The sequence below is a fragment of the Lolium rigidum genome, chromosome 2 (genome assembly GCF_022539505.1).
Source record: "Lolium rigidum isolate FL_2022 chromosome 2, APGP_CSIRO_Lrig_0.1, whole genome shotgun sequence".
NCBI lineage: Eukaryota > Viridiplantae > Streptophyta > Magnoliopsida > Poales > Poaceae > Lolium > Lolium rigidum.
The window spans coordinates 237842311-237868623 of NC_061509.1; the positions used below are offsets into that span (position 1 = coordinate 237842311).

At 41.3% G+C, this 26313-nt stretch overlaps 1 protein-coding gene across 1 annotated transcript; it reads left to right on the forward strand.

The window, feature by feature from the left end:
• The first annotated feature begins 10985 nt into the window (after nucleotides 1-10985).
• Nucleotides 10986-12861, forward strand: LOC124690686 (adipocyte plasma membrane-associated protein-like). The gene is made up of 6 exons (XM_047224042.1): nucleotides 10986-11319; nucleotides 11419-11637; nucleotides 11755-11822; nucleotides 11932-12168; nucleotides 12288-12420; nucleotides 12550-12861. The coding sequence occupies exons 1-6, from the start codon at nucleotides 11176-11178 to the stop codon at nucleotides 12859-12861; spliced, it is 1113 nt and encodes a 370-aa protein (XP_047079998.1). The 5' UTR covers nucleotides 10986-11175.
• The last annotated feature ends 13452 nt before the right edge of the window (nucleotides 12862-26313 follow it).

A 26313-nucleotide genomic window follows, 5' to 3' on the forward strand; every position in this document is an offset into this window, starting at 1 on the left:
GATCACATAAGTAAAACTCACTTGACTAGCATAATGACATCTAGATTACAAGCATCATCATATGAATCTCAATCATGTAAGGCAGCTCATGAGATTATTGTATTGAAGCACATAGGAGAGAGATGAACCACATAGCTACCGGTACAGCCCCGAGCCTCGATGGAGAACTACTCCTCCTCATGGGAGCAGCAGCGGTGATGAAGATGGCGATGGAGATGGCAGCGGTGTCGATGGAGAAGCCTTCCGGGGGCACTTCCCCGCTCCGGCAGGGTGCCGGAACGAGATCCTGTCCCCGGATCTTGGCTTCGCGATGGCGGCGGCTCGGCGGGTTTACGTGGGTTTCGTCAATTGGTATCGGGTTTTCCGATCCGGGGGCTTTATATAGGCGAAGAGGCGGCGCGGGAGGGCTGACGGGGGGCCACACCATAGGGCGGCGCGGCCCCCTCCGGCCGCGCCAGCCTAGGGTTTGGTGGCCCCGTGGCCCCCTCTCGGTCCTTCCCGGGTGTTCTGGATGCTTCAGATGAAAATAGGAACTTTGGCGTTGATTTCGTCCGATTCCGAGAATATTTCGTTACTAGGATTTCTGAAACCAAAAACAGCAGAAAACAGGAACTGGCACTTCGGCATCTTGTTAATAGGTTAGTTCCAGAAAATGCACGAATATGACATAAAGTGTGCATAAAACATGTAGATAACATCAATAATGTGGCATGGAACACAAGAAATTATCGATACGTTGGAGACGTATCAGCATCCCCAAGCTTAGTTCTGCTCGTCCCGAGCGAGGTAAAACGATAACACGGATAATTTCGGAGTGACATGCCATCATAATCTTGATCATACTATTTGTACAGCATATGTAGTGAATGCAGCGATCAAAACAATGGTAATGACATGAGTAAACAAGCTGAATCATAAAGCAAAGACTTTTCATGAATAGCACTTCAAGACAAGCATCAATAAGTCTTGCATAAGAGTTAACTCATAAAGCAATAATTCAAAGTAAAGGTATTGAAGCAACACAAAAGAAGATTAAGTTTCAGCGGTTGCTTTCAACTTATAACATGTATATCTCATAGATAATTGTCAATGCAAAGCAATATAACAAATGCAATATGCAGATATGTAAGAATCAATGCACAGTTCACACAAGTGTTTGCTTCTTGAGATGGAGAGAAATAGGTGAACTGACTCAACAATGAAAGTAAAAGAATGGTCCTTCAAAGAGGAAAGCATCGATTGCTATATTTGTGCTAGAGCTTTGATTTTGAAAACATAAAGAGAGCATAAAAGTAAAGTTTTGAGAGGTGTTTGTTGTTGTCAACGAATGGTAGCGGGTACTCTAACCCCCTTGCCGGACAAACCTTCAAAGAGCGGCTCCCATTTTATTTTATTTTTGGATGGCACTCCTTCCAACCTTTCTTTCACAAACCATGGCTAACCGAATCCTCGGGTGCCCGCCAACAATCTCATACCATGAAGGAGTACCTTTTTATTTTAGTTTTATTATGATGACACTCCTCCCAACCTTTGCTTACACAAGCCATGGCTAACCGAATCCTTCGGGTGCCGTCCAACAATCACATACCATGGAGGAGTGTCTATTTTTAGTTTGTTAATTTGGGACTGGGAATCCCATTGCCGGCTCTTTTTGCAAAATTATTGGATAAGCGGATGAAGCCACTAGTCCATTGGTGAAAGTTGCCCAACAAGATTGAAAGATAAACACCACATACTTCCTCATGAGCTATAAAACATTGACACAAATAAGAGGTAATAAATTTTGAATTGTTTAAAGGTAGCACTCAAGCAATTTACTTTGGAATGGCGGAGAAATACCATGTAGTAGGTAGGTATGGTGGACACAAATGGCATAGTGTTGGCTCAAGTATTTGGATGCATGAGAAGTATTCCCTCTCGATACAAGGTTTAGGCTAGCAAGGTTGTTTGAGGCAAACACAAGGATGAACTAGTACAGCAAAACTCACATAAAAGACATATTACAAGTATTATAAGACTATACATCGTCTTCCTTGTTGTTCAAACACTTTACTAGAAATTATCTAGACCTTAGAGAGACCAATTATGCAAACCAAATTTTAGCATGCTCTATGTATTCTTCACTAATAGGTGCAAAGTATATGATGCAAGAGCTTAAACATGAGCACAACAATTGCCAAGTATCACATTACCCAAAACATTTATAGCAATTACTACATGTATCATTTTCCAATTCCAACCATATAACAATTTAACGAAGAGGAAACTTCGCCATGAATATTATGAGCTAAGAACACATGTGTTCATACGAACCAGCGGAGCGTGTCTCTCTCCCACACAAGCATGATGTAATCCAATTTATTCAAACACAAACAAAAACAAAAGCAAACAAACGAGACGCTCCAAGAAAAAGCACATAAGATGTGATGGAATAAAAATATAGTTTCGGGGGAGGAACCTGATAATGTTGTCGATGAAGAAGGGGATGCCTTGGGCATCCCCAAGCTTAGACAGCTTGAGTCTTCTTGATATATGCAGGGGTGAACCACCGGGTGCATCCCCAAGCTTAGAGCTTTCACTCTCCTTGATCATAGTATATCATCCTCCTCTCTTGACCCTTGAAAACTTCCTCCACACCAAACTCGAAACAACTCATTAGAGGGTTAGTGGACAATAAAAATTAACATGTTCAGAGGTGACACAATCATTCTTAACACTTCTGGACATTGCATAATGCTACTGGACATTAATGGATCAAAGAAATTCATCCAACATAGCAAAAGAGGCAATGCGAAATAAAAGGCAGAATCTGTCAAAACAGAACAGTCCGTAAAGATGGATTTTATTAGGCCACGAGACTTGCTCAAATGAAAATGCTCAAATTGAATGAAAGTTGCGTACATATCTGAGGATCATGCACGTAAATTGGCATAATTTTCTGAGCTTCCTGCAGGGCAGTGGGCTCAGATTCGTGACAGCAAAGAAATCTGGAACTGCGCAGTAATCCAAATCTAGTACTTACTTTACTATCAAAGACTTTACTTGGCACAACAAAACACAAAACTAAGATAAGGAGAGGTTGCTACAGTAGTAAACAACTTCCAAGACACAAATATAAAACAAAGTACTGTAGCAAAATAACACATGGGTTATCTCCCAAGAAGTTGCTTTCTTTATAGCCATTAAGATGGGCTCAGCAGTTTTAATGATGCACTCGCAAGAAATAGTATTTGAAGCAAAAGAGAGCATCAAGAGGCAAATTCAAAACATATTTAAGTCTAACATGCTTCCTATGCATAGGAATCTTGTAAATAAACAAGTTCATGAGGAGCAAAGTAACAAGCATAGGAAGATAAAACAAGTATAGCTTCAAAAATTTCAGCACATAGAGAGGTGTTTTAGTAACATGAAAATTTATACAACCATATTTTCCTCTCTCATAATAACTTTCAGTAGCATCATGAGCAAACTCAACAATATAACTATCACATAAAGCATTCTTATCATGAGTCTCATGCATAAAATTATTACTCTCCACATAGGCATAATCAATTTTATTAGTTGTAGTGGGAGCAAATTCAAAAAAGTAGCTATCATTATTATTCTCATCATCAAATATAGTAGGCATATTGTAATCATAATTAAACTTATCCTCCATAGTAGGCAGCACTAAAAGACCAATATCATCATAAATAGGAGGCAAAGTATCAGCAAAGAAAATTTTCTCCTCAATGCTTGGGGGACTAAAAATATCATGAAAACCAGCTTCCCCAAGCTTAGAACTCTCTATATCATTGTCAACAATGGTGTTCAAAGCGTTCATACTAATATTACTACCAGCATGCAAAGAAGATTTCATAGGTTTTTTAATTTTCGCATCAAACAATCCATGTTTTAAATCAGGAAATAGAATAAGAAGCTCACTCTTGTACATTATGCCAAACTAGTGTAAACAAGAAACAACAAGATGCAATTGCAGGATCTAAAGGAAATAGCTTTGAGCACACACACGACGGCGCCAGAAAAATACTTTACCTGGGACCGTAGTATGAGAGCCTTTTACCTTTCCTCCCCGGCAACGGCGCCAGAAAAGTGCTTGATGTCTACTCTCCCCCTCCTTTCCTGTAGACAGTGTTGGGCCTCCAAGAGTAGAGGTTTGTAGAACAGCAGCAAGTTTTCCCTTAAGTGAATCACCCAAGGTTTATCGAACTCAGGGAGGAAGAGGTCAAAGATATCCCTCTCATGCAACCCCGCAACCACAAAGCAAGAAGTCTCTTGTGTCCCCAACACACCTAATAGGTGCACTAGTTCGGCGAAGAGATAGTGAAATACGGGTGGTATGAATAAGTATGAGCAGTAGCAACGGTGCCGAAAAAGTGCTTGGCGTGTAGTGGATGGTGGTGGTATTGCAGCAGTAGTAACGCAGTAAAACAGTAAACAAGCAGTAGTAACTCAGCAGTATTTAGGAACAAGGCCTAGGGATTACACTTTCACTAGTGGACACTCTCAACATTGATCACATAACAGAATAGATAAATGCATACTCTACACTTTTGTTGGATGATGAACACATTGCGTAGGATTACACGAACCCTCAATGCCGGAGTTAACAAGCTCCACAATAATGCTCATGTTTAAGTAACCTTTAGTGTAAGATAGATCAACGCTACTAAACCAAGTACTAGCATAGCATGCACACTTGTCACCTTCATGCATATGTAGGAGGAATAGATCACATCAATATTATCATAGCAATAGTTAACTCCATAATCTACAAGAGATCATGATCATAGCATAAACCAAGTACTAACACGGTGCACGCACTGTCACCTTTGCACACATGCAGGAGGAATAAACTACTTTAATAACAAATCACTAGAGTAGCACATGGATAAATTGTGATACAACATGCTGCAATCTTAAAGAGATATAAATAAGCACCTCACTATGCCATTCAATGAGTAAGTATTCCGTGAAATCTAGCCTAAGAGACCCACACGGTGCACACACTTGTCACCTTTACACACGTGGGACGAGGAGTCTCCGGAGATCACATAAGTAAAACTCACTTGACTAGCATAATGACATCTAGATTACAAGCATCATCATATGAATCTCAATCATGTAAGGCAGCTCATGAGATTATTGTATTGAAGCACATAGGAGAGAGATGAACCACATAGCTACCGGTACAGCCCCGAGCCTCGATGGAGAACTACTCCCTCCTCATGGGAGCAGCAGCGGTGATGAAGATGGCGATGGAGATGGCAGCGGTGTCGATGGAGAAGCCTTCCGGGGCACTTCCCCGCTCCGGCAGGGTGCCGGAACAGAGATCCTGTCCCCCAGATCTTGGCTTCGCGATGGCGGCGGCTCTGGCAGGTTTCTGTGGGTTTCGTCAATTGGTATCGGGTTTTCTGATCCAGGGGCTTTATATAGGCGAAGAGGCGGCGCAGGAGGGCTGACAGGGGGGCCACACCATAGGGCGGCGCGGCCCCCCCTCTGGTCCTTCCCGGGTGTTCTGGATGCTTCCGATGAAAATAGGAACTTTGGCGTTGATTTCGTCCGATTCCGAGAATATTTCGTTACTAGGATTTCTGAAACCAAAAACAGGAGAAAACAGGAACTGGCACTTCGGCATCTTGTTAATAGGTTAGTTCCAGAAAATGCACGAATATGACATAAAGTGTGCATAAAACATGTAGATAACATCAATAATGTGGCATGGAACACAAGAAATTATCGATACGTTGGAGACGTATCAAGTACTTTGTTTTTATTTTGTGTCTTGGAAGTTGTTTAATACTGTAGCAACCTATCCTTATCTTAGTTTTGAGTTTTGTTGTGCCAAGTTAAGCCGTTGATAGAAAAGTAAGTACTAGATTTGGATTACTGTGCAGTTCCAGATTTCTTTGCTGTCACGAATCTGAGCCCACTGCCCTGCAGGAAGCTCAGAAAATTATGCCAATTTACGAGCATGATCCTCAGATATGTACGCAACTTTCATTCAATTTGAGCATTTTCATTTGAGCAAGTCTGGTGCCATTTTAAAATTCGTCAATACGAACTGTTCTGTTTTGACAGATTCTGCCTTTTATTTCGCATTGCCTCTTTCGCTATGTTGGATGAATTTCTTTGATCCACTAATGTCCAGTAGCATTATGCAATGTCCAGAAGTGTTAAGAATGATTGTGTCACCTCTGAATATGTCAATTTATATTGTGCACTAACCCTCTAATGAGTTGTTTCGAGTTTGGTGTGGAGGAAGTTTTCAAGGATCAAGAGAGGAGTATGATGCAACATGATCAAGGAGAGTGAAAGCTCTAAGCTTGGGGATGCACCCGGTGGTTCACCCCTGCATATATCAAGAAGACTCAAGCGTCTAAGCTTGGGGATGCCCAAAGCATTCCCTTCTTCATCAACAAATTATCAGGTTCCTCCCCTGAAACTACATTTTTATTCGGCCACATCTTATGTGCTTTTTCTTGGAGCGTCGGTTTGTTTTTGTTTTTGTTTTATTTGAATAAAATGGATCCTAGCATTCACTTTATGGGAGAGATACACACTCCGCTGTAGCATATGGACAAATATGTCCTTGGTTTCTACTCATAGTATTCATGGCGAAGTTTCTCCTTCGTTAAATTGTTATATGGTTGGAATTGGAAAATGATACATGTAGTAATTGCTATAAATGTCTTGGGTAATGTGATACTTGGCAATTGTTGTGCTCATGTTTAAGCTCTTGCATCATATGCTTTGCACCCATTAATGAAGAAATACATAGAGCATGCTAAAATTTGGTTTGCATATTTGGTTTCTCTAAGGTCTAGATAATTTCTAGTATTGAGTTTGAACAACAAGGAAGATGGTGTAGAGTCTTATAATGCTTTCAATATGTCTTTTATGTGAGTTTTGCTGTACCGTTCATCCTCGTGTTTGTTTCAAATAATCCTTGCTAGCCTAAACCTTGTATCGAGAGGGAATACTTCTCATGCATCCAAAATACTTGAGCCAACCACTATGCCATTTGTGTCCACCATACCTACCTATACTACATGGTATTTTCCCGCCATTCCAAAGTAAATTGCTTGAGTGCTACATTTAAAATTCCATCATCCACCTTTGCAATATATAGCTTATGGGACAAATAGCTTAAAAACTATTGTAGTATTGAATATGTAATTATGCACTTTATCTCTTATTAAGTTGCTCGTTGTGCGATAACCATGTTTACTGGGGAACGCCATCAACTCATTGTTGAATTTCATGTGAGTTGCTATGCATGTTCGTCTTGTCTGAAGTAAGGGCGATCTACACTGAGTTGAATGGTTTGAGCATGCATATTGTGAGAGAAGAACATTGGGCCGCTAACTAAAGCCATGATTCATGGTGGAAGTTTCAGTTTTGGACAAATATCCTCAAATCTCTAATGAGAAAAGAATTAATTGTTGTCAAATGCTTAAAGCATTAAAAGAGGAGTCCATTATCTCGTTGTCTATGTTGTCCCGGTATGGATGTCTAAGTTGAGAATAATCAAAAGCGAGAAATCCAAATGCGAGCTTTCTCCTTAGACCTTTGTACGAGGCGGCATAGAGGTACCCCTTTGTGAAACTTGGTTAAAGCATATGTATTGCGGTGATAATCCAGGTAGTCCAAGCTAATTAGGACAAGGTGCGAGCACTATTAGTACACTATGCATGAGGCTTGCAACTTATAAGATATAATTTACATGATGCATATGCTTTATTACTACCGTTGACAAAATTGTTTCATGTTTTCAAAATAAAAGCTCTAGCACAAATATAGCAATCGATGCTTTTCCTCTATGAGGACCATTCTTTTACTTTCAATGTTGAGTCAGTTCACCTATTTCTATCCACCTCAAGAAGCAAACACTTGTGTGAACTGTGCATTGATTCCTACATACTTGCTTATTGCACTTATTATATTACTCTATGTTGACAATATCCATGAGATATATATGTTACAAGTTGAAAGCAACCGCTGAAACTTAATCTTCTTTTGTGTTGCTTCAATACCTTTACTTTGAATTATTGCTTTATGAGTTAACTCTTATGCAAGACTTATTGATGCTTGTCTTGAAGTGCTATTCATGAAAAGTCTTTGCTTTCTCGATTCACTTGTTTACTCATGTCATACACATTGTTTTGATCGCTGCATTCACTACATATGCTTTACAAATAGTATGATCAAGTTTATGATGGCATGTCACTCCAGAAATTATCTTTGTTATCGTTTTACCCGCTCGGGACGAGCGGAACTAAGCTTGGGGATGCTGATACGTCTCCAACGTATCGATAATTTCTTGTGTTCCATGCCACATTATTGATGTTATCTACATGTTTTATGCACACTTTATATCATATTCGTGCATTTTCCGGAACTAACCTATTAACAAGATGCCGAAGTGCCGCTTGCTCGTTTTCTCGCTGTTTTTGGTTTCAGAAATCCTAGTAAAGAAATATTCTCGGAATTGGACGAAATAAAAGCCCAGAGGCCTATTTTCTCACGAAGCTTCCAGAAGACCGAGAGCCACGATACGGAAAACATTACTGAGACGCCGTCGCCGCAGATCCCATCTCGGGGGATCCTGGAGATCGCCTCCGGCACCCTGCCGGAGAGGGGAATCATCTCCCGGAGGACTCTACACCGCCATGGTCGCCTCCGGAGTGATGAGTGAGTAGTCTACCCCTGGACTATGGGTCCATAGCAGTAGCTAGATGGTTGTCTTCTCCCCATTGTGCTATCATTGTCGGATCTTGTGAGCTGCCTATCATGATCAAGATCATCTATATGTAATTCTATATGTTGCGTTTGTTGGGATCCGATGAATAGAGAATACTTGTTATGTTGATTATCAAAGTTATGCTTATGTGTTGTTTATGATCTTGCATGCTCTCCGTTATTAGTAGATGCTCTGGCCAAGTTTTTACTTTTAACTCCAAGAGGGAGTACTTATGCTCGATAGTGGGTTCATGCCTGCATTGACACTCGGGACAAGTGACGTAAAGTTCTAAGGTTGTGTTGTGCTCGTTGCCACTAGGGATAAAACATTGATGCTATGTCTAAGGATGTAGTTGTTGATTACATTACGCACCATAGTTAATGCAATTGTCCGTTGCTTTGCAACTTAATACCGGAGGGGGTTCGGATGATAACCTCGAAGGTGGACTTTTTAGGCATAGATGCAGTTGGATGGCGGTCTATGTACTTTGTCGTAATGCCCAATTAAATCTCACTATACTCATCATGATATGTATGTGCATGGTCATGCTCTCTTTATTTGTCAATTGCCCAACCGTAATTTGTTCACCCAACATGCTGTTCGTCTTATGGGAGAGACACCTCTAGTGAACTCGTGGACCCCGGTCCAATTCTCTTTACTCGAAATACAATCTACTGCAATACTTGTTTCTACTGTTTTCTCTGCAAACAATCATCTTCCACACAATACGGTTAATCCTTTGTTACAGCAAGCCGGTGAGATTGACAACCTCACTCGTTTCGTTGGGGCAAAGTAGCTTGGTTGTGTTGTGCAGGTTCCACGTTGGCGCCGGAATCTCCGGTGTTGCGCCGCACTACATCCCGCCGCCATCAACCTTCAACGTGCTTCTTGGCTCCTCCTGGTTCGATAAACCTTGGTTTCTTTCTGAGGGAAAACTTGCTGTTGTGCGCATCATACCTTCCTCTTGGGGTTGCCCAACGAACGTGTGAAATACACGCCATCAGTCGTCTCAGTTCATCCTTATTTTTTTCTATACTAATAGTACATGCATGTATGAAAGGCGATGTTCACATACTACATAACTATGTTGTACCGGTGGTATTTTACAGAATGAAGGCCAGAAATTAGGAGCTGCACAACCTTCATAAGTTTGGATCTCATGGTGTAATATTGCATCTATAATTGACCTTTAACTCCTCCACTGCCGACGGGATTGATGAGTTGGTAGTACATTATTAGTTTAGCACTGGAATTTCTTTGCTTCAGGAGACCAGTGGTATGACACTTGGGCTCTTCTGCCAAATGAGTAGTTCAGGATTGATCTATAGATTCATCTAATACTCTGTTGTTAGTTGTATATACGATCTTATACCTATCTTTCCAAAGAATCGCTTCATAATTGTTATATTCTAGATTATAGTTTTTTTATGTGAATTTTTAGATTGGTGGAGAACAAACATGATGCAAGGTGTACTCGAGGAGGAAGGCCCACGAGTCTGACAACGCCTCATTGTTATGGTACTTCTTTCTCCCGGTGCAGTCCATGGACATTTTTGCTATTGCAACTTAAAAGAAAAAGAAACCAACTCTTTATTTTAAAGGTTGATAATCACCACAGAATTGGGATTCTATTCAGTTTGTGCTTCTTAGACTTAAGTCTCGCCAGGTACTGAGAGGGCGACATGATCATCCGCGGATAAAAGATCAGCCCCTCGAAGCTCAATTTTTTCTTATTGTACATCGGTCAGATATCTGAGTATCCCACGGCGATTATGAACAAGGATGTGTCTAATTCCTGGTCAACATGGTTTCATGCGTAATTCACGTGCAATTAGGACAAAGGATATGTAATTGCATATGTATGTGCAATTATACATCCATGTGTAATTCTTGTGTGCACGAATCATGGTGCAAATCTAACGGTTGTCGAGTTAATTTGGAACTAACTTAATCCCCGATCAACCTGGAATTAGCAAAAGGGTATGAACAAATATGCAATTCTATTCAGTTTCCAGTTGCTTTCTGAAGGTCACCGCGATAGAGTTAGGGCCACGAACTCCACGGCAGACAGGAACGCGTATGTTTGACTAACTATACTAGCTATAGGTTGTGGATGTCCATGGTAGCAGCCGAGACACGTAATCGATCGGGCAGGAAAACCGATCGGTTCTTGTGGTCGTGAGTTCCTAACATGCCGCACAGCTTTCCACAAAAACGCGGCGCTATTTGGACCACTCCCATTTCGTCGCCTACCACTAAACTAGCTGAAACTGGCACGCCGCAAAGATGCAAACCATTGCACTGAGCTGAGTGCTAGTCCAGATTCGAGCTGTACCTCTAGCCGGCCAGTTCTACTCGTCGATCACTTATCAAAAAGTCCATAACTTCACTAGCAGCTTCTAGTTCTAGTCGCCAACGTTGGGTTCTCGGCCATGGCACCGGCCGGTCTGATCGGCACGGCGGCGCTGGCCGTGGTCGTGTCGCTGGCAGTCCACGTCGTGCTTAACTGTCCCATCCAGCCAGTCCCATCGCCGCCCCTGCCCGCCGCTCGCTACCCTCCCAATAACCTCCTCCAGGTTCAGTATCTCCGCTATGACTCTCGGGCGCCGCGTACGTTCTTGCCGTGCCATGTTGCCTGATCGATCCATGGTGCTATATTGCCTGTACGGATGCAGGGGCTGAAGAAGCTTGGCGAGCCGGGGCTGATCGCGCCAGAGGACGTGTACGTGGACGCGGCGGCGGGCGGGACGTTGTACACGGCGACCAGGGATGGATGGTTGCAGAGGATGCACCCCAACGGGTCCTGGGAGCAGTGGCGGTTCGTCGGCGGCACGGGCCTGCTCGGGATCGCGCCGTCCGCCGACGGCAGCATGATCGTCTGCGACGCCCACAAGGTACTACTTTTTTTTTTCTCCACGGGTCTAGCTAAAGCAGCATCGAATGGCCATTTCATCGTTTGGGAGTGACGATAATTTAGTTTTCAGCAGCTTGAATCGGTGTGAATTTGGCAGGGATTGCTGAGGGTTGAAGAAAAACGCGTGACGATTCTTGCATCGACGGTCCAGGGCTCCACGATTAGGTTTGCTTCGTCTTTAATTTGATTGCGGGGAAGGAAACTTGCAGTGTTGCCTACGTACCTGTACTTATTGTTTTTGCGTGCCCCTTCCGGCCGCGCCCCAAATCCTCAGGTTTGCCGACGCCGCCATCGAGGCAGCCGATGGCACGGTCTACTTCAGCGACGCCTGCACCAGGTTCGGCTTCGACCAGTGGTTCCTCGCCTACATCGAGTCCCGCCCCACCGGCCGTCTCCTCAAGTACGACCCCCGCACCGGCGACGCGTCCGTGGAGCTCGACAACCTAGCCTTCGCCAATGGCGTCGCCCTGTCGCGGGACGAGGCCTTCGTCGTCGTGTGTGAGTCGGGCGGGTACGTACCTGAAGCGAACAGCTCCATCGCACTTCACTTCTTATGAAGCAGCTCGCAACCTAGCTTGCAGCACCAGCTCGTTGCTGATGCAACTCTGTGTGCCGGCCGTACGTATGCAGGTTCAGATGCTCCAGGCTGTGGCTGAAAGGGGACAAAGCTGGCCAGGCGGACACGTTCGTCCAGGACCTCCCGGGGTGTCCGGATAACATCCGTCTAGCTTCAGACGGATCCTTCTGGATCGCCATTCACCAGGTATGGTTACACCTATTGCCATATATAGGCTCTGTCTCGTCACCTGCAGCTTCGATATCAGTAGATGTAAGGTCTGACGACTCCAAAATTAAGCACCATCTCGTGATTCTTTGCCTTCCAAAAATGCAGCTGAGGTCGCCGTTGCTAGACTTGGTCACCCGCTGGACCTGGACCAAGAGAGTTGTTGCTTCGTTCCCGGCGCTCGTCGACAGGATCATGGCAACGGCCAAGGGGGCCATGGTGGTGCAGGTATCAGAGAATGGCGACATCATCCGTGTGCTCGACGACTCTGAAGGCAAAGTGATCAATTTCATCACATCGGTAACGGAGTACAACGGGGACCTCTACTTTGGAAGCCTCTCAACGAACTTTGTAGGCAAGCTATCTTTGGCAAATGTATTACAGGGGAAGAAGGAAGTTCATGTTACACATGTACAGTAGTGTCATCATCCATGCCATCGGAATGGCAATAAATGAAAGGGCGTCTCATAGCTGACGGCATATTCCCGGGTCTATTGCACAAGTAATAAAGAGCCCATTTTCGAGAAAAAAAAGCTGACGGCATATTCACGGCTATGTGGCCATAGGTTATGGTTTCAGGTTTCACGCAGCTTAAAAGATTCAGATGACCAAGCATGATGACTTTTAAACTTGGCGGTGGTTGGACATTATGTCGTAATAATTCTTCTTGTTGTTCAGTCATGTGTTCTTTAGATCAATCTATATGATGTAATTTCTTATGCACATGTGAACATAGATTTTATCTTTTATGTCAAAAGCTAGTGCTAATGTGATGGTTTGAGTTAGTCTTAATTCATCAAGTCCCAGTGACCGGGTGTATACGTGAGCACGCGTCCATTGGCTGACACGTGTCACATTTAGCAATGCCTTGTTACCATCATTGTTGGGTTAGCAAACCACATCAGCACTAACAACACATCCAAATCACATTTTTTAGCAATCCCCTGTTACCAATCATTGAAACGCGGGACCCGCAGCCCACGCCAAGTACGATTAGCGATGCATAAGACAACGTCAAGGCAACAAACCGAATTGACGAGAACCGGATCTCAATGCAGATCGTGCGGCATCTAGAGGGTGCTCACGTATACACCTAGTCACCAAATCCCCTCTCCATAACAAAAGGTCTTGTTTGTCTATCTCATGAGGCGTGCGGCAACGCCGATTGTATGTACCATATACATCATTGCTGGAACTAGTCATATAGCTGATATAAATATTATGCTTCACTTATAGATAACCAAAATGAATGGAGCAACCATTTACCTAGAACAATCACTCCCTTGGGTTTGCCACTACCTCACTCTTTACCAGGTTTTCAAACACAAGCTCGTAGTCAAAGGCTCAACAATTAAGTAGTAGCATGTAGAGAAAAGACACTTGCATTCTATAGATTATTGCTTTGCACGGACACCCATAGAAATGGGTTATAGGGTCTCGGAGAATATATATTTTGCCTTCAACTTTTCGTAGGATCGAAAACTTAATATATTTTGTTCGATAAAGGGAATATATTAATATCAAGAAGATACCAATTACACCCAGTATCTGCAACAACGCACCACTCTAATGGCACTACGGATGCACACAGCCAAAAAATAAGAAAAGAAAACTAAGAAACAAAAATCCCGCTACAGTATCTCGGGCCTAACAACAGCAATACATCCATCGCCAAGACAACACCTGAATTACAGACTCTCCAAAAACGACGCCTCCAAGAAGGGAACAGTGAAAAAAAAAACTCAGTACATATCATTGTGATAAAATGATCCCTTGCATTTGGGTGGGTGCGGGTAATCAAGCGCATTTCTTGCGTCATTGTTGGCCAGCGCAACACTAAGCTTCTCTTCCTATTTGCACTTAGTTTTATTTACAGCATCTAACATATAGAAAAGAAACCCATAAAAATTAGAAAACATAGAACGCCATAAAAAATTGTGCTATGGGTTCCAAGGTTATCCTTGATTCCATATTGCTGTGGCTAAAAAACACTCTACTACATGTTGATCTTCAATCTCGTGAACCTATACTTGATGAATCTTTTGATGTGAACGCTTCCTATAACAATATATATGATAAATGGGTAAAAAATATTGTAGAAGTGGTTATGTTACTGCTATTTCTCAGATTAAAATTGACGACGATGAGGAGTATTGTATTGACTTATTGTATCATAGTGCTCTGGCCCACTATTGAGACAAAATGAGAAAGTTTTTAGGTTCTATCAACTGCCATTCCGTAATTGGGAAGTTATGTATAAAGTTGAGTACGAGATGGATATGATGACCAAGGCTGGTTTGTCCCTTCTAGTGCTAGAGTACCATCTCCATGGTTTGCTGATTATGGTAACTTCATTGTTGGGAAAGTTATGACACTACACTTCACTTCCCAACAAAGAAAGAAATTCTTTTATGATTTTAGAAATTACTTTTGGGATGATCAATTCCTTTATAAGAAAAGTGTAGATGGTATAATTAGACATTGTGTGCCTGAATTTGAGCAGCATGATATCATAAAAGACCGTCATGACCGCTTTTATGGAGGACATCATGCAGGAGACCGCATAGCTGTAAAGGTATGACGTCTGACTTTTATTGGCTATTTTATTCAAATATTGTGCTAACTATGTTAAACCTTGTGACAAATGTTAACGCGTTGGAAACATTGGTAAGAGAAATGAAATTGCTATAAATTATTCACTGCCTCTTGAACCATTTGATGTATGGGGATTTGACTCTATGGGACCGTTCCCGTCATCAACAACAAAACACACTCACATTTTGGTTGCAGCGGACTATGTTACAAAGTGGGTGGAAGCAATTCCAACAAAAAATGCAGATCATGCTACAACAATGAAGATGCTTAAGGATATCATCTTTCCTAGCTTTGGAGTACCTAGATTTTAATTACTTATGGTGATTCTCACTTTATGCATAGAGTCTTTAGGAAAACTTTAGCAAAGTATGGTGTCAATCATAGGGCAGCATCCCCATATGACCCTCAAACTTGTGATCAAGTTGAACTAAGTAATATGGAAATCAAACTCATTTTAGAAAAGAGAGTCAATAAAGCTAGGTTTGATCGGGCAACCAAAATTAATGATGCTTTGTGGGCTTATAGAATTGCTTTTAAAAATCCTATGGTTATGTCTCCTTATAAAATGATTATGGTAAAGCATGTCACCTCCCCGTAGAATTAGAACATAAAGCTAGATGGGTTGTTAAACAACTCAACTTTTATTTTAAAACTGCTGGAGAGAGACCTAAACTTGTTAGATGAATGGAGGAACGAAGCTTATGAAACTGCTAGGTTATTAAAACAAAAGATGAAGATTTGGCATGATAGAAAAATAAGGAGAAAGGAATTGAAAGTAGGAGATCAAGTATTATTGTTCAACTCTCGTTTCAAGTTCTCTGTAGGGAAGTTAGCATAAAAGTGGCAATGTCCATTAGTTGTGTAGGAGGTGTATAGCTCTGGAGCCATCCGTCTTCATGTAGACTACAAAAGTAAACCTCATGTTGTTAATGGACAACGTCTTAAACATTATATTACGGGCCAAAAATTCATTGGAAAGGTGGAAGACTTAAATATCCAAAGCACCGAGGCCATAATCGCAAAGAAATGTCCCCTGCAAGATATCCGAAATCAATAAAAGCTAAGTTTCAGGTGCGTAACAATCTCGAAATATCTTCATCTTTTAGGGAAGGCATTATTTTTCAAAAATAAAAGTGTTAGCGAAAGATTTGGATGAAATAGAGTCACGAAGGGGGAAAGAGCCCAGGTGGCGCGCCCCCTCAATAGGGTGCCCCCTAGCTCTTTTGCCCCTGTGAAGTCTGTTTCGCCTCCGTTTCGACCCCAACGCTTCGTCTTGCCCTAAAAACGGTCAATATATATACCCCTCTATGACAACCTAATCCCGCATCGAGTCTTTTTGAGCGAACCTCGTTTCCCTGCCCTATCCTTTCATCTTTTTAGCCATGGAAATTTCCCGATCTGATCTAGGAGGAGAAGACTCTGAGAAGAGGGGTGTGGTGAACCGCTATCTCAACTCCGGGGTGGCTCATATGAAGACCTTAACCTTCTAGGAGGGAGTGCTTCTCATGGAGGAGGTGAACACTCCCAAAACCGAGGGTGCCATGGAGAAAAAGCTGCAAGTTCTGGAGGACACCATCTTCAGGTATGGCACTTTGATTGAACGCAGCCTTGATGCTCATCACTTTATGAATCTTGAGATGGAGAAGAAGGTTTAAGCCTATGAGTCAAGGATCGAGGATATGGAGGAGAAGTATGTGCACACCATCACACAACTGGACAGGTTCCAAGCCCTCATGTGGGATGTAGAAACCAGAACTGTGAGTATGAAGAGCTCTTCAAGAAGATCGCCAAAGCTGCTTCCACCAAGTTCAGTGATCCACAAATATCCTTCTACAATGGGAGGCCCTTGATGGCGTGTAGTTGACACGTCCGTTGGGAACCCCAAGAGAAAGGTGTGATGCGCACAGCAGCAAGTTTTCCCTCAGTAAGAAACCAAGGTTATCGAACCAGTAGGAGCCAAGAAGCACGTTGAAGGTTGATGGCGGTGGAGTGTAGTGCGGCGCAACACCAGGGATTCCGGCGCCAACATGGAACCCGCACAACACAATCACGGTACTTTGCCCCAACGTAACAGTGAGGTTGTCAATCTCACCGACTTGTCAGTAAACAAAGGATTAGATTATAGTGTGGATGATGATGATGGTTTGCAAAGAACAGTAAAGAACAATTGCAGCAGTTTGTATTTCAGATGTAAAGAATAGGACCGGGGTCCACAGTTCACTAGTGGTGTCTCTCCCATAAGATAAACAGATGTTGGGTGAACAAATTACAGTTGGGCAATTGACAAATAAAGAAGGCATAACAATGCACATACATATATCATGATGAGTACTATGAGATTTAATCGGGGCATTACGACAAAGTACATAGACCGCTATCCAAGCATGCATCTATGCCTAAAAAGTCCACCTTCGAGGTTATCATCCGAACCCCTCCAAGTATTAAGTTGTAAACAACGGACAATTGTATTAAGTATGGTGCGTAATGTAATCAACACAAATATCCTTAGACAAAGCATCGATGTTTTATCCCTACTAGCAACAAGACATCCACAACCTTAGAACTTTCTCATCATCGTCCCAGATTTAATGGAGGCATGAACCCACTATCGAGCATAAATACTCCCTCTTGGAGTCACAAGTATCAACTTGGCCAGAGCCTCTACTAGCAATGGAGAGCATGCAAGAACATAAATAACATATATGATAGATTGATAATCAACTTGACATAGTATTCAATATTCATCGGATCCCAACAAACACAACATGAAGGATTACAAATAGATGATCTTGATCATGATAGGCAGCTCACAAGATCTAACATGATAGCACAATGAGGAGAAGACAACCATCTAGCTACTGCTATGGACCCATAGTCCAGGGGTGGACTACTCACACATCGATCCGGAGGCGATCATGTCGATGAAGAGACCTCCGGGAGATGATTCCCTCTCCGGCAGGGTGCCGGAGGCGATCTCCCGAATCCCCCGAGATGGGATTGGCGGCGGCGGCATCTCCGGAAGGTTTTCCGTATTGTGGCTCTCGATCATCGGGGTTTTCGCGACGAAGACTTTAAGTAGGCGGAAGGGTAGGTCAGGGGGCCACACGAGGGCCCCACACAACAGGCCGGCGCGGCCAAGGCCCAGGCCGCGCCGCCCTAGTGAGTGGCCGCCTCGTGGCCCCACTTCGTTTCCTCTTCGGACTTCTGGAAGCTTCGTGGAAAAATAGGACCCTGGGCATTGATTTCGTCCAATTCCGAGAATATTTCCTTACTAGGATTTCTGAAACCAAAAACAACAGAAAACAGCGAATCGGCTCTTCGGCATCTCGTCAATAGGTTAGTGCCGGAAAATGCATAATAATGACATATAATGTGTATAAAACATGTGAGTATCATCATAAAAGTAGCATGGAACATAAGAAATTATAGATACGTTTGGGACGTATCAAGCATCCCCAAGCTTAGTTCCTGCTCGCCCTCGAGTAGGTAAACGATAACAAAGATAATTTCTGAAGTGACATGCTATCATAATCTTGATCATACTATTGTAAAGCATATGAGATGAATGCGGCGATTCGAAGCAATGATGAAGATAATGAGTAAACAAATGAATCATATAGCAAAGACTTTTCATGAATAATACTTTCAAGACAAGCATCAATTAAGACTTGCATAAGAGTTACTCATAAAGCAATAAGTTCAAAGTAAAGGCATTGAAGCAACACAAAGGAAGATGTAAGTTTCAGCGGTTGCTTTCAACTTCAACATATTTATCTCATGGATAATTGTCAACACAAAGCAATATAACAAGTGCAATAGGTAAACATGTAAGAATCAATGCACACAGCTTGACACAAGTGTTTGCTTCTGGGATAGAAAGAATAGGTAAACTGACTCAACAATAAAGTAGAAGATTGGCCCTTCGCAGAGGGAAGCATTGATTACTATATTTGTGCTAGAGCTTTTCATTTCGAAAACAAGAAACAATTTTGTCAACGGTAGTAATAAAGCATATGTGTTATGTATAAGATATCTTATAAGTTGCAAGCCTCATGCATAGTATACTAATAGTGCTCGCACCTTGTCCTAATTAGCTTGGATTAACACGGATTATCATTGCATAGCATATGTTTCAACCAAGTGTCACAAAGGGGTACCTCTATGCCGCCCGTACAAAGGTCTAAGGAGAAAGCTCGCATTGGATTTCTCGCTTTTGATTATTCTCAACTTAGACATCCATACCGGGACAACATAGACAACATATAATGGACTCCTCTTTAATGCATAAGCATTTAACAACACTTAATTTTCTCATAAGAGATTGAGGATTAGTTGTCCAAACTGAAACTTCCACCATGAATCATGGCTTTAGTTAGCGGCCCAATGTTCTTCTCTAGCATTATGCATACTCAAACCATTTGATCATGAAAATCTCCCTTACTTCAGACAAGACGAACATGCATAGCAACTCACATGATATTCAACAAAGGTAAAAGTTGATGGCGTCCCCAGAAACATGGTTACCGCTCAACAAGCAACTTATTAAGAAATAAGACACATAAGTACATATTCTTTACCACGACAGTTTTTAAGGCTATTTGTCCCATGAGCTATATATTGTAAAGACAAAGAATAGAATTTTTAAAGGTAGCACTCAAGTAATGTACTTTGGAATGGCGGAGAAATACCATGTGGTAGGTAGGTATGGTGGACACAAATGGCATAGTATTTGGCTCAAGGATTTGGATGCACGAGAAGAATTCCTCTCAATACAAGGCTAGGCTAGCAAGGTTGTTTGAAGCAAACTCAAGTATAAAAGGTGCAGCAAAGCTCACATATGAACATATTGTAACTATTATAAGACTTTACATTGTCTCCTTGTTGTTCAAACACCTTAACCAGAAAATATCTAGACTCTAGAGATCAATCATGCAAACCAAATTTTAACAAGCTCTATGTGGTTATTCATTAATGGGTGCAAAGTACATGATGCAAGAGCTTAAACATGATCTATAGGAGCACAACAATTGCCAAGTATCACATTATTCAAGACATTAAACCATTTACCACATGCAGCATTTTCCGTTTCCAACCATATAACAATGAATGAAATAGTCCAACTTTCGCAATGAACATTAAAGATAAAGCTAAGAACATATTTGTTCATACGAAACAAATGAGCGTGTCTCTCTCCCACACAAAGAATGCTAGGATCCGATTTTATTCAAACAAAAACAAAAACAAAAAACAAACAGACGCTCCAAGTAAAGCACATAAGATGTGACTGAATAAAAATATAGTTTCACTAGATGTGACCTGATAAGTTGTCGATGAAGAAGGGATGCCTTGAGCATCCCCAAGCTTAGACGCTTGGGTCTTCTTAAAATATGCAGGGATGAACCACGGGGGCATCCCCAAGATTTGACCTTTCACTCTTTCTTGATCATATTGTATCATCCTCCTCTCTTGACCCTTGAAAACTTCCTCCACACCAAACTCAAAACAAAACTCATTAGAGGGTTAGTGCATAATCAAAAATTCACATGTTCAGAGGTGACATAATCATTCTTAACACTTCCGGACATTGCACAAAGCTACTGGACATTAATGGAACAAAGAAATCCATCCAACACAAAGAAAAGAGGCAATGTGAAATAAAAGGCAGAATCTGTCAAAACAGAACAATCCGTAAAGACGAATTTTTTTGAGGCACCAGACTTTCTCAAATGAAAATTCCCAAATTGAATGAAAGTTGCGTACATATCTGAGGATCACGCACGTAAATTGGCAGATTTTTCTGAGCTACCTACAGAGAGGCAGATCGAAATTCGTGACAAAGAAGAAACTGCTTCTCGCGCAGTAATCCAAATCTAGTATTGACTCTACTATCAAAGACTTTACTTGGCACAACAATGCAATAAAATAAAGATAAGGAGAGGTTGCTGCAGTAGTAAACAACTTCCAAGACACAACAAAACAGTAGCAAAATAAAAACATGGGTTATCTCCCAAGAAGTTCTTTCTTTATAGCCATTAAGATGGGCTCAGTAGATTTTAATGATGCACTCATAAGGAATAAGAGTTGAAGCAAAAGGAGCATCAAGAAGCAAATTCAAAACACATTTAAGTCTAACCCACTTCCTATGAAAAGGAATCTTGTACACAAATAAATTCATGAAGAGCAAAGTGAATAGCATAGGAAGACAAAACAAGTGTAACTTCAAAAATTTCAGCATATAGAGAGGTGTTTTAGTAACATGAAAATTTCTACAACCATATTTTCCTCTCTCATAATAATTTCCAGTAGCATCATGAACAAACTCAACAATATAACTATCACATAAAGCATTCTTATCATGAGGCTCATTCATAAAATAATTAGTACTCCCAACATAAGCATAGTCATTCTTATTAATTGTAGTGGGAGCAAATTCAACAAAGTAGCTACCATTATTATTCTCATCACCATAATCATCAAATATAGGAGGCATAGTATAATCATAATAAACTTTATCCTCAATAGTAGGTGGCACCAAAATACCACTATCATCATAAATGGGAGGAAAAGTGTCATCAAAGTAAATTCTCTCCTCCATGCTTGGGGGACTAAAAATATCGTGCTCATCAAAACCAGCTTCCCCAAGCTTAAATTCTTCCATAGCATTAGCAATAATAGTGTTCAAAGAGTTCATGCTAATAACATTGCTACAACTATTTTGCAAACAAAGTTCCATGGGTTTTTTAATTTTCTCTTCAAACACCTCATGTCCTAACTCAAGATAAATACTATAAAGATCTCTAATATTTTTGTTGTTTTCCATTAAGCCTAACTAGTGAAATCACACAACTTAGTATTCTCAGGAGTATTCATTTTAACAATAGTAAATAAAGCAAACTAAATAAAGTAAATGCAAGTAACTAATTTTTTTTTTTGTGTTTTCAATATAGAGAGCAAGACAGTAAATAAAGTAAAACTAGCAACTAATTTTTTTGTATTTTTAATTAAGTGCAGCAAACAAAGTAGTAAATAAAGTAAAATAAAGCAAGATAAAAACAAAGTAAAGAGATTGGAAGTGGAGACTCCCCTTGCAGCGTGTCTTGATCTCCCGCAGCTTTGCCGGGAGTCGGGGTAGAATCTGGCTGCCTGTAACGCAAAAAATACTTGATGGCGTGTAGTTGACACGTCCGTTGGGAACCCCAAGAGGAAGGTGTGATGCGCACAGCAGCAGAAGTTTTCCCTCGCAAGAAACCAAGGTTATCGAACCAGCAGGGAGCCAAGAAGCACGTTGAAGGTTGATGGCGGCGGAGTGTAGTGCGGCGCAACACCATGGATTCCGGCGCCAACGTGGAACCCGCACAACACAATCACAGCATCTTTGCCCCAACGTAACAAAGTGAGGTTGTCAATCTCACCGGCTTGTCGAAAACAAAGGATTAGATGTATAGTGTGGATGATGATGATTGTTTGCGAAGAACAAGTAAAGAACAATTGCAGCAGCTTGTATTTCAGTATGTAAAGAATTGGACCGGGGTCCACAGATCACTAGTGGTGTCTCTCCCATAAGATAAACAGTATGTTGGGTGAACAAATTACGCTTGGGCAATTGACAAATAAAGAAGGCATAACAATGCACATACATATATCATGATGAGTACTATGAGATTTAATCAGTGGCATTACGACAAAGTACATAGACCGCTATCCAAACATGCATCTATGCCTAAAAAGTCCACCTTCAAAGTTATCATCCGAACCCCTCCAAGCATTAAGTTGTAAACAACAGTACAATTGCATTAAGTATGGTGCGTAATGTAATCAACACAAATATCCTTAGACAAAGCATCGATGTTTTATCCCTAGTAGCAACAAGACATCCACAACCTTAGAACTTTCTCGTCACCGTCCTGCATTTAATGGAGACATGAACCCACTATCGAGCATAAATACTCCCTCTTGGAGTCACAAGTATCAACTTGTCCAGAGCCTCTACTAGCAACGGAGAGCATGCAAGAACATAAATAACATATATGATAGATTGATAATCAACTTGACATAGTATTCAATATTCATCGGATCCCAACAAACACAACATGTAGCATTACAAATAGATGATCTTGATCATGATAGGCAGCTCACAAGATCTAACATGATAGCACAATGAGGAGAAGACAACCATCTAGCTACCGCTATGGACCCATAGTCTAGGGGTGGACTACTCACACATCGATCCGGAGGCGATCATGGCGATGAAGAGACCTCCGGGAGATGATTCCCCTCTCCGGCAGGGTGCCGGAGGCGATCTCCTGAATCCCCCGAGATGGGATTGGCGGCGGCGGCGTCTCTGGAAGGTTTTCCGTAACGTGGCTCTTGGTATTGGGGTTATTATCGACGAAGGCTTAAGTAGGCGGAAGGGCAGGTCAGGGGGCGACGCGAGGGGCCCACACAACAGGCCGGCCCGGCCAGGGCTTGGGCCGCGCCGCCCTGTTGTCTGGCCACCTCGTGGCCCCACTTCGTATCCTCTTCGGTCTTCTGGAAGCTTCGTGGAAAAATAGGACCCTGGGCGTTGATTTCTGTCCAATTCCGAGAATATTTCCTTACTAGGATTTCGAAACCAAAAACAGCAGTAAAACAAGAATCGGCTTTTCGGCATCTCGTCAATAGGTTAGTGCCGGAAAATGCATAATAATGACATATAATGTGTATAAAACATGTGAGTATCATCATAAAAGTAGCATGGAACATAAGAAATTATAGATACGTTTGGGACATATCACTCCCTCGGTCTTCTGGAAGCTTCCGCTGGCAAAAATAAGCCCCTGGGCGTTGATTTCGTCCAATTCCGAGAATATTTCCTTACTAGGATTTCTGAAACCAAAACAAGCAGAAACAACAACCGGCTCTTCTAAGAATCGGCTCTTCGGCATCTCGTCAATAGGTTAGTGCCGGAAAATGCATAGTAATGACATATAATGTGTATAAAACATGTGAGTATCATCATAAAAGTAGCATGGAACATAAGAAATTATAGATACGTTTGAGACGTATCAAGCATCCCCAAGATTAGTTCCTACTCGCCCTCGAGTAGGTAAACGATAACAAAGATAATTTCTAAGTGACATGCTATCATAATCTTGATCAATACTATTGTAAAGCATATGAGATGAATGCAGCGATTCGAAGCAATGATGAAGATAATGAGTAAACAAATGAATCATATAGCAAAGACTTTTCATGAATAGTACTTTCAAGACAAGCATCAATAAGACTTGCATAAGAGTTAACTCATAAAGCAATAAATTCTTAGTAGAAAGCTTTGAAGCAACACAAAGGAAGATATAAGTTTCAGCAGCTTGCTTTCAACTTCAACATGTATATCTCATGGATAATTGTCAACACATAGTAATATAACAAGTGCAATAGGTAAACATGTAAGAATCAATGCACACAGCTTGACACAAGTGTTTGCTTCTGAGATAGAAAGAATAGGTAAACCGACTCAACAATAAAGTAGAAGAATGGCCCTTCGCAGAGGGAAGCATGGATTACTATTTTTGTGCTAGAGCTTTTCATTTTGAAAACAAGAAACAATTTTGTCAACGGTAGTAATAAATCATATGTGTTATGTATAAGATATCTTATAAGTTGCAAGCCTCATGCATAGTATACCAATAGTGCTCGCACCTTGTCCTAATTAGCTTGGATTAACATGGATTATCATTGCATAGCATATGTTTCAACCAAGTGTCACAAAGGGGTACCTCTATGCCGCCTGTACAAAGGTCTAAGGAGAAAGCTCGCATTGGATTTCTCGCTTTTGATTATTCTCAACTTAGACATCCATACCGGGACAACATAGACAATAGATAATGGACTCCTCTTTAATGCATAAGCATTCAACAATAGATAATATTCTCATAAGAGATTGAGGATTGATTGTCCAAACCGAAACTTCCACCATGGATCATGGCTTTAGTTAGCGGCCCAATGTTCTTCTCTAACAATATGCATACTCAAACCATTTGATCATGAAAATCGCCCTTACTTCAGTACAAGACGAACATGCATAGCAACTCACATGATATTCAACAAAGGTGTAAAAGTTGATGGCGTCCCCTGTAAACATGGTTACCGCTCAACAAGCAACTTATTAAGAAATAAGACACATAAGTACATATTCTTCACCACAATAATTTTTAAGGCTACTTTCCCATGAGCTATATATTGCAAAGACAAAGGATATAATTTTAAAGGTAGCACTCAAGTAATGTACTTTGGAATGGCGTGAGAAATACCATGTAGTAGGTAGGTATGGTGGACACAAATGGCATAGTATTTGGCTCAAGGATTTTGGATGCACGAGAAGAAATCCTCTCAATACAAGGCTAGGCTAGCAAGGTTGTTTGAAGCAAACTCAAGTATAAAACGGTGAAGAAAAGCTCACATATGAACATATTGTAACTATTATAAGACTTTACATTGTCTCCTTGTTGTTCAAACACCTCAACTACGTAAAATATCTAGACTCTAGAGAAACCAATCATGCAAACCAGATTTTAACAAGCTCTATGTAGTTCTTCATTAATGGGTGCAAAGTACATGATGCAAGAGCTTAAACATGATCTATATGAGCACAACAATTGCCAAGTATCAAATTATTCAAGACATTATACCATTTACCACATGCAGCATTTTCTGTTTCCAACCATATAACAATGAATGAAGTAGTTAAACCTTCGCAATGAACATTAAAGATAAAGCTAAGAACACATGTGTTCATACGAAACAGCGGAGCGTGTCTCTCTCCCAAACAAGGAATGCTAGGATCCGATTTTATTCAAACAAAAACAAAAACAAAAGCAAACAGACGCTCCAAGTAAAGCACATAAGATGTGACGGAATAAAAATATAGTTTCACTAGAGGTGACCTGATAAGTTGTCGATGAAGAAGGGATGTCTTGGGCATCCCCAAGCTTAGATGCTTGAGTCTTCTTAAAATATGCAGGGATGAACCACTGGGGCATCCCCAAGCTTAGACCTTTCACTCTTCTTGATCATATTGTATCATCCTCCTCTCTTGACCCTTGAAAACTTCCTCCACACCAAACTCAAAACAATCTCATTAGAGGGTTAGTGCATAATTGAAAAATTCATATATTCAGAGGTGACATAATCATTCTTAACACTTCTGGACATTGCAAAAAGCTACCGAAAGTTAATGGAGCAAAGAAATCCATCAAACGTAGCAAAAACAGCAATGCGAAATAAAAGGCAGAATCT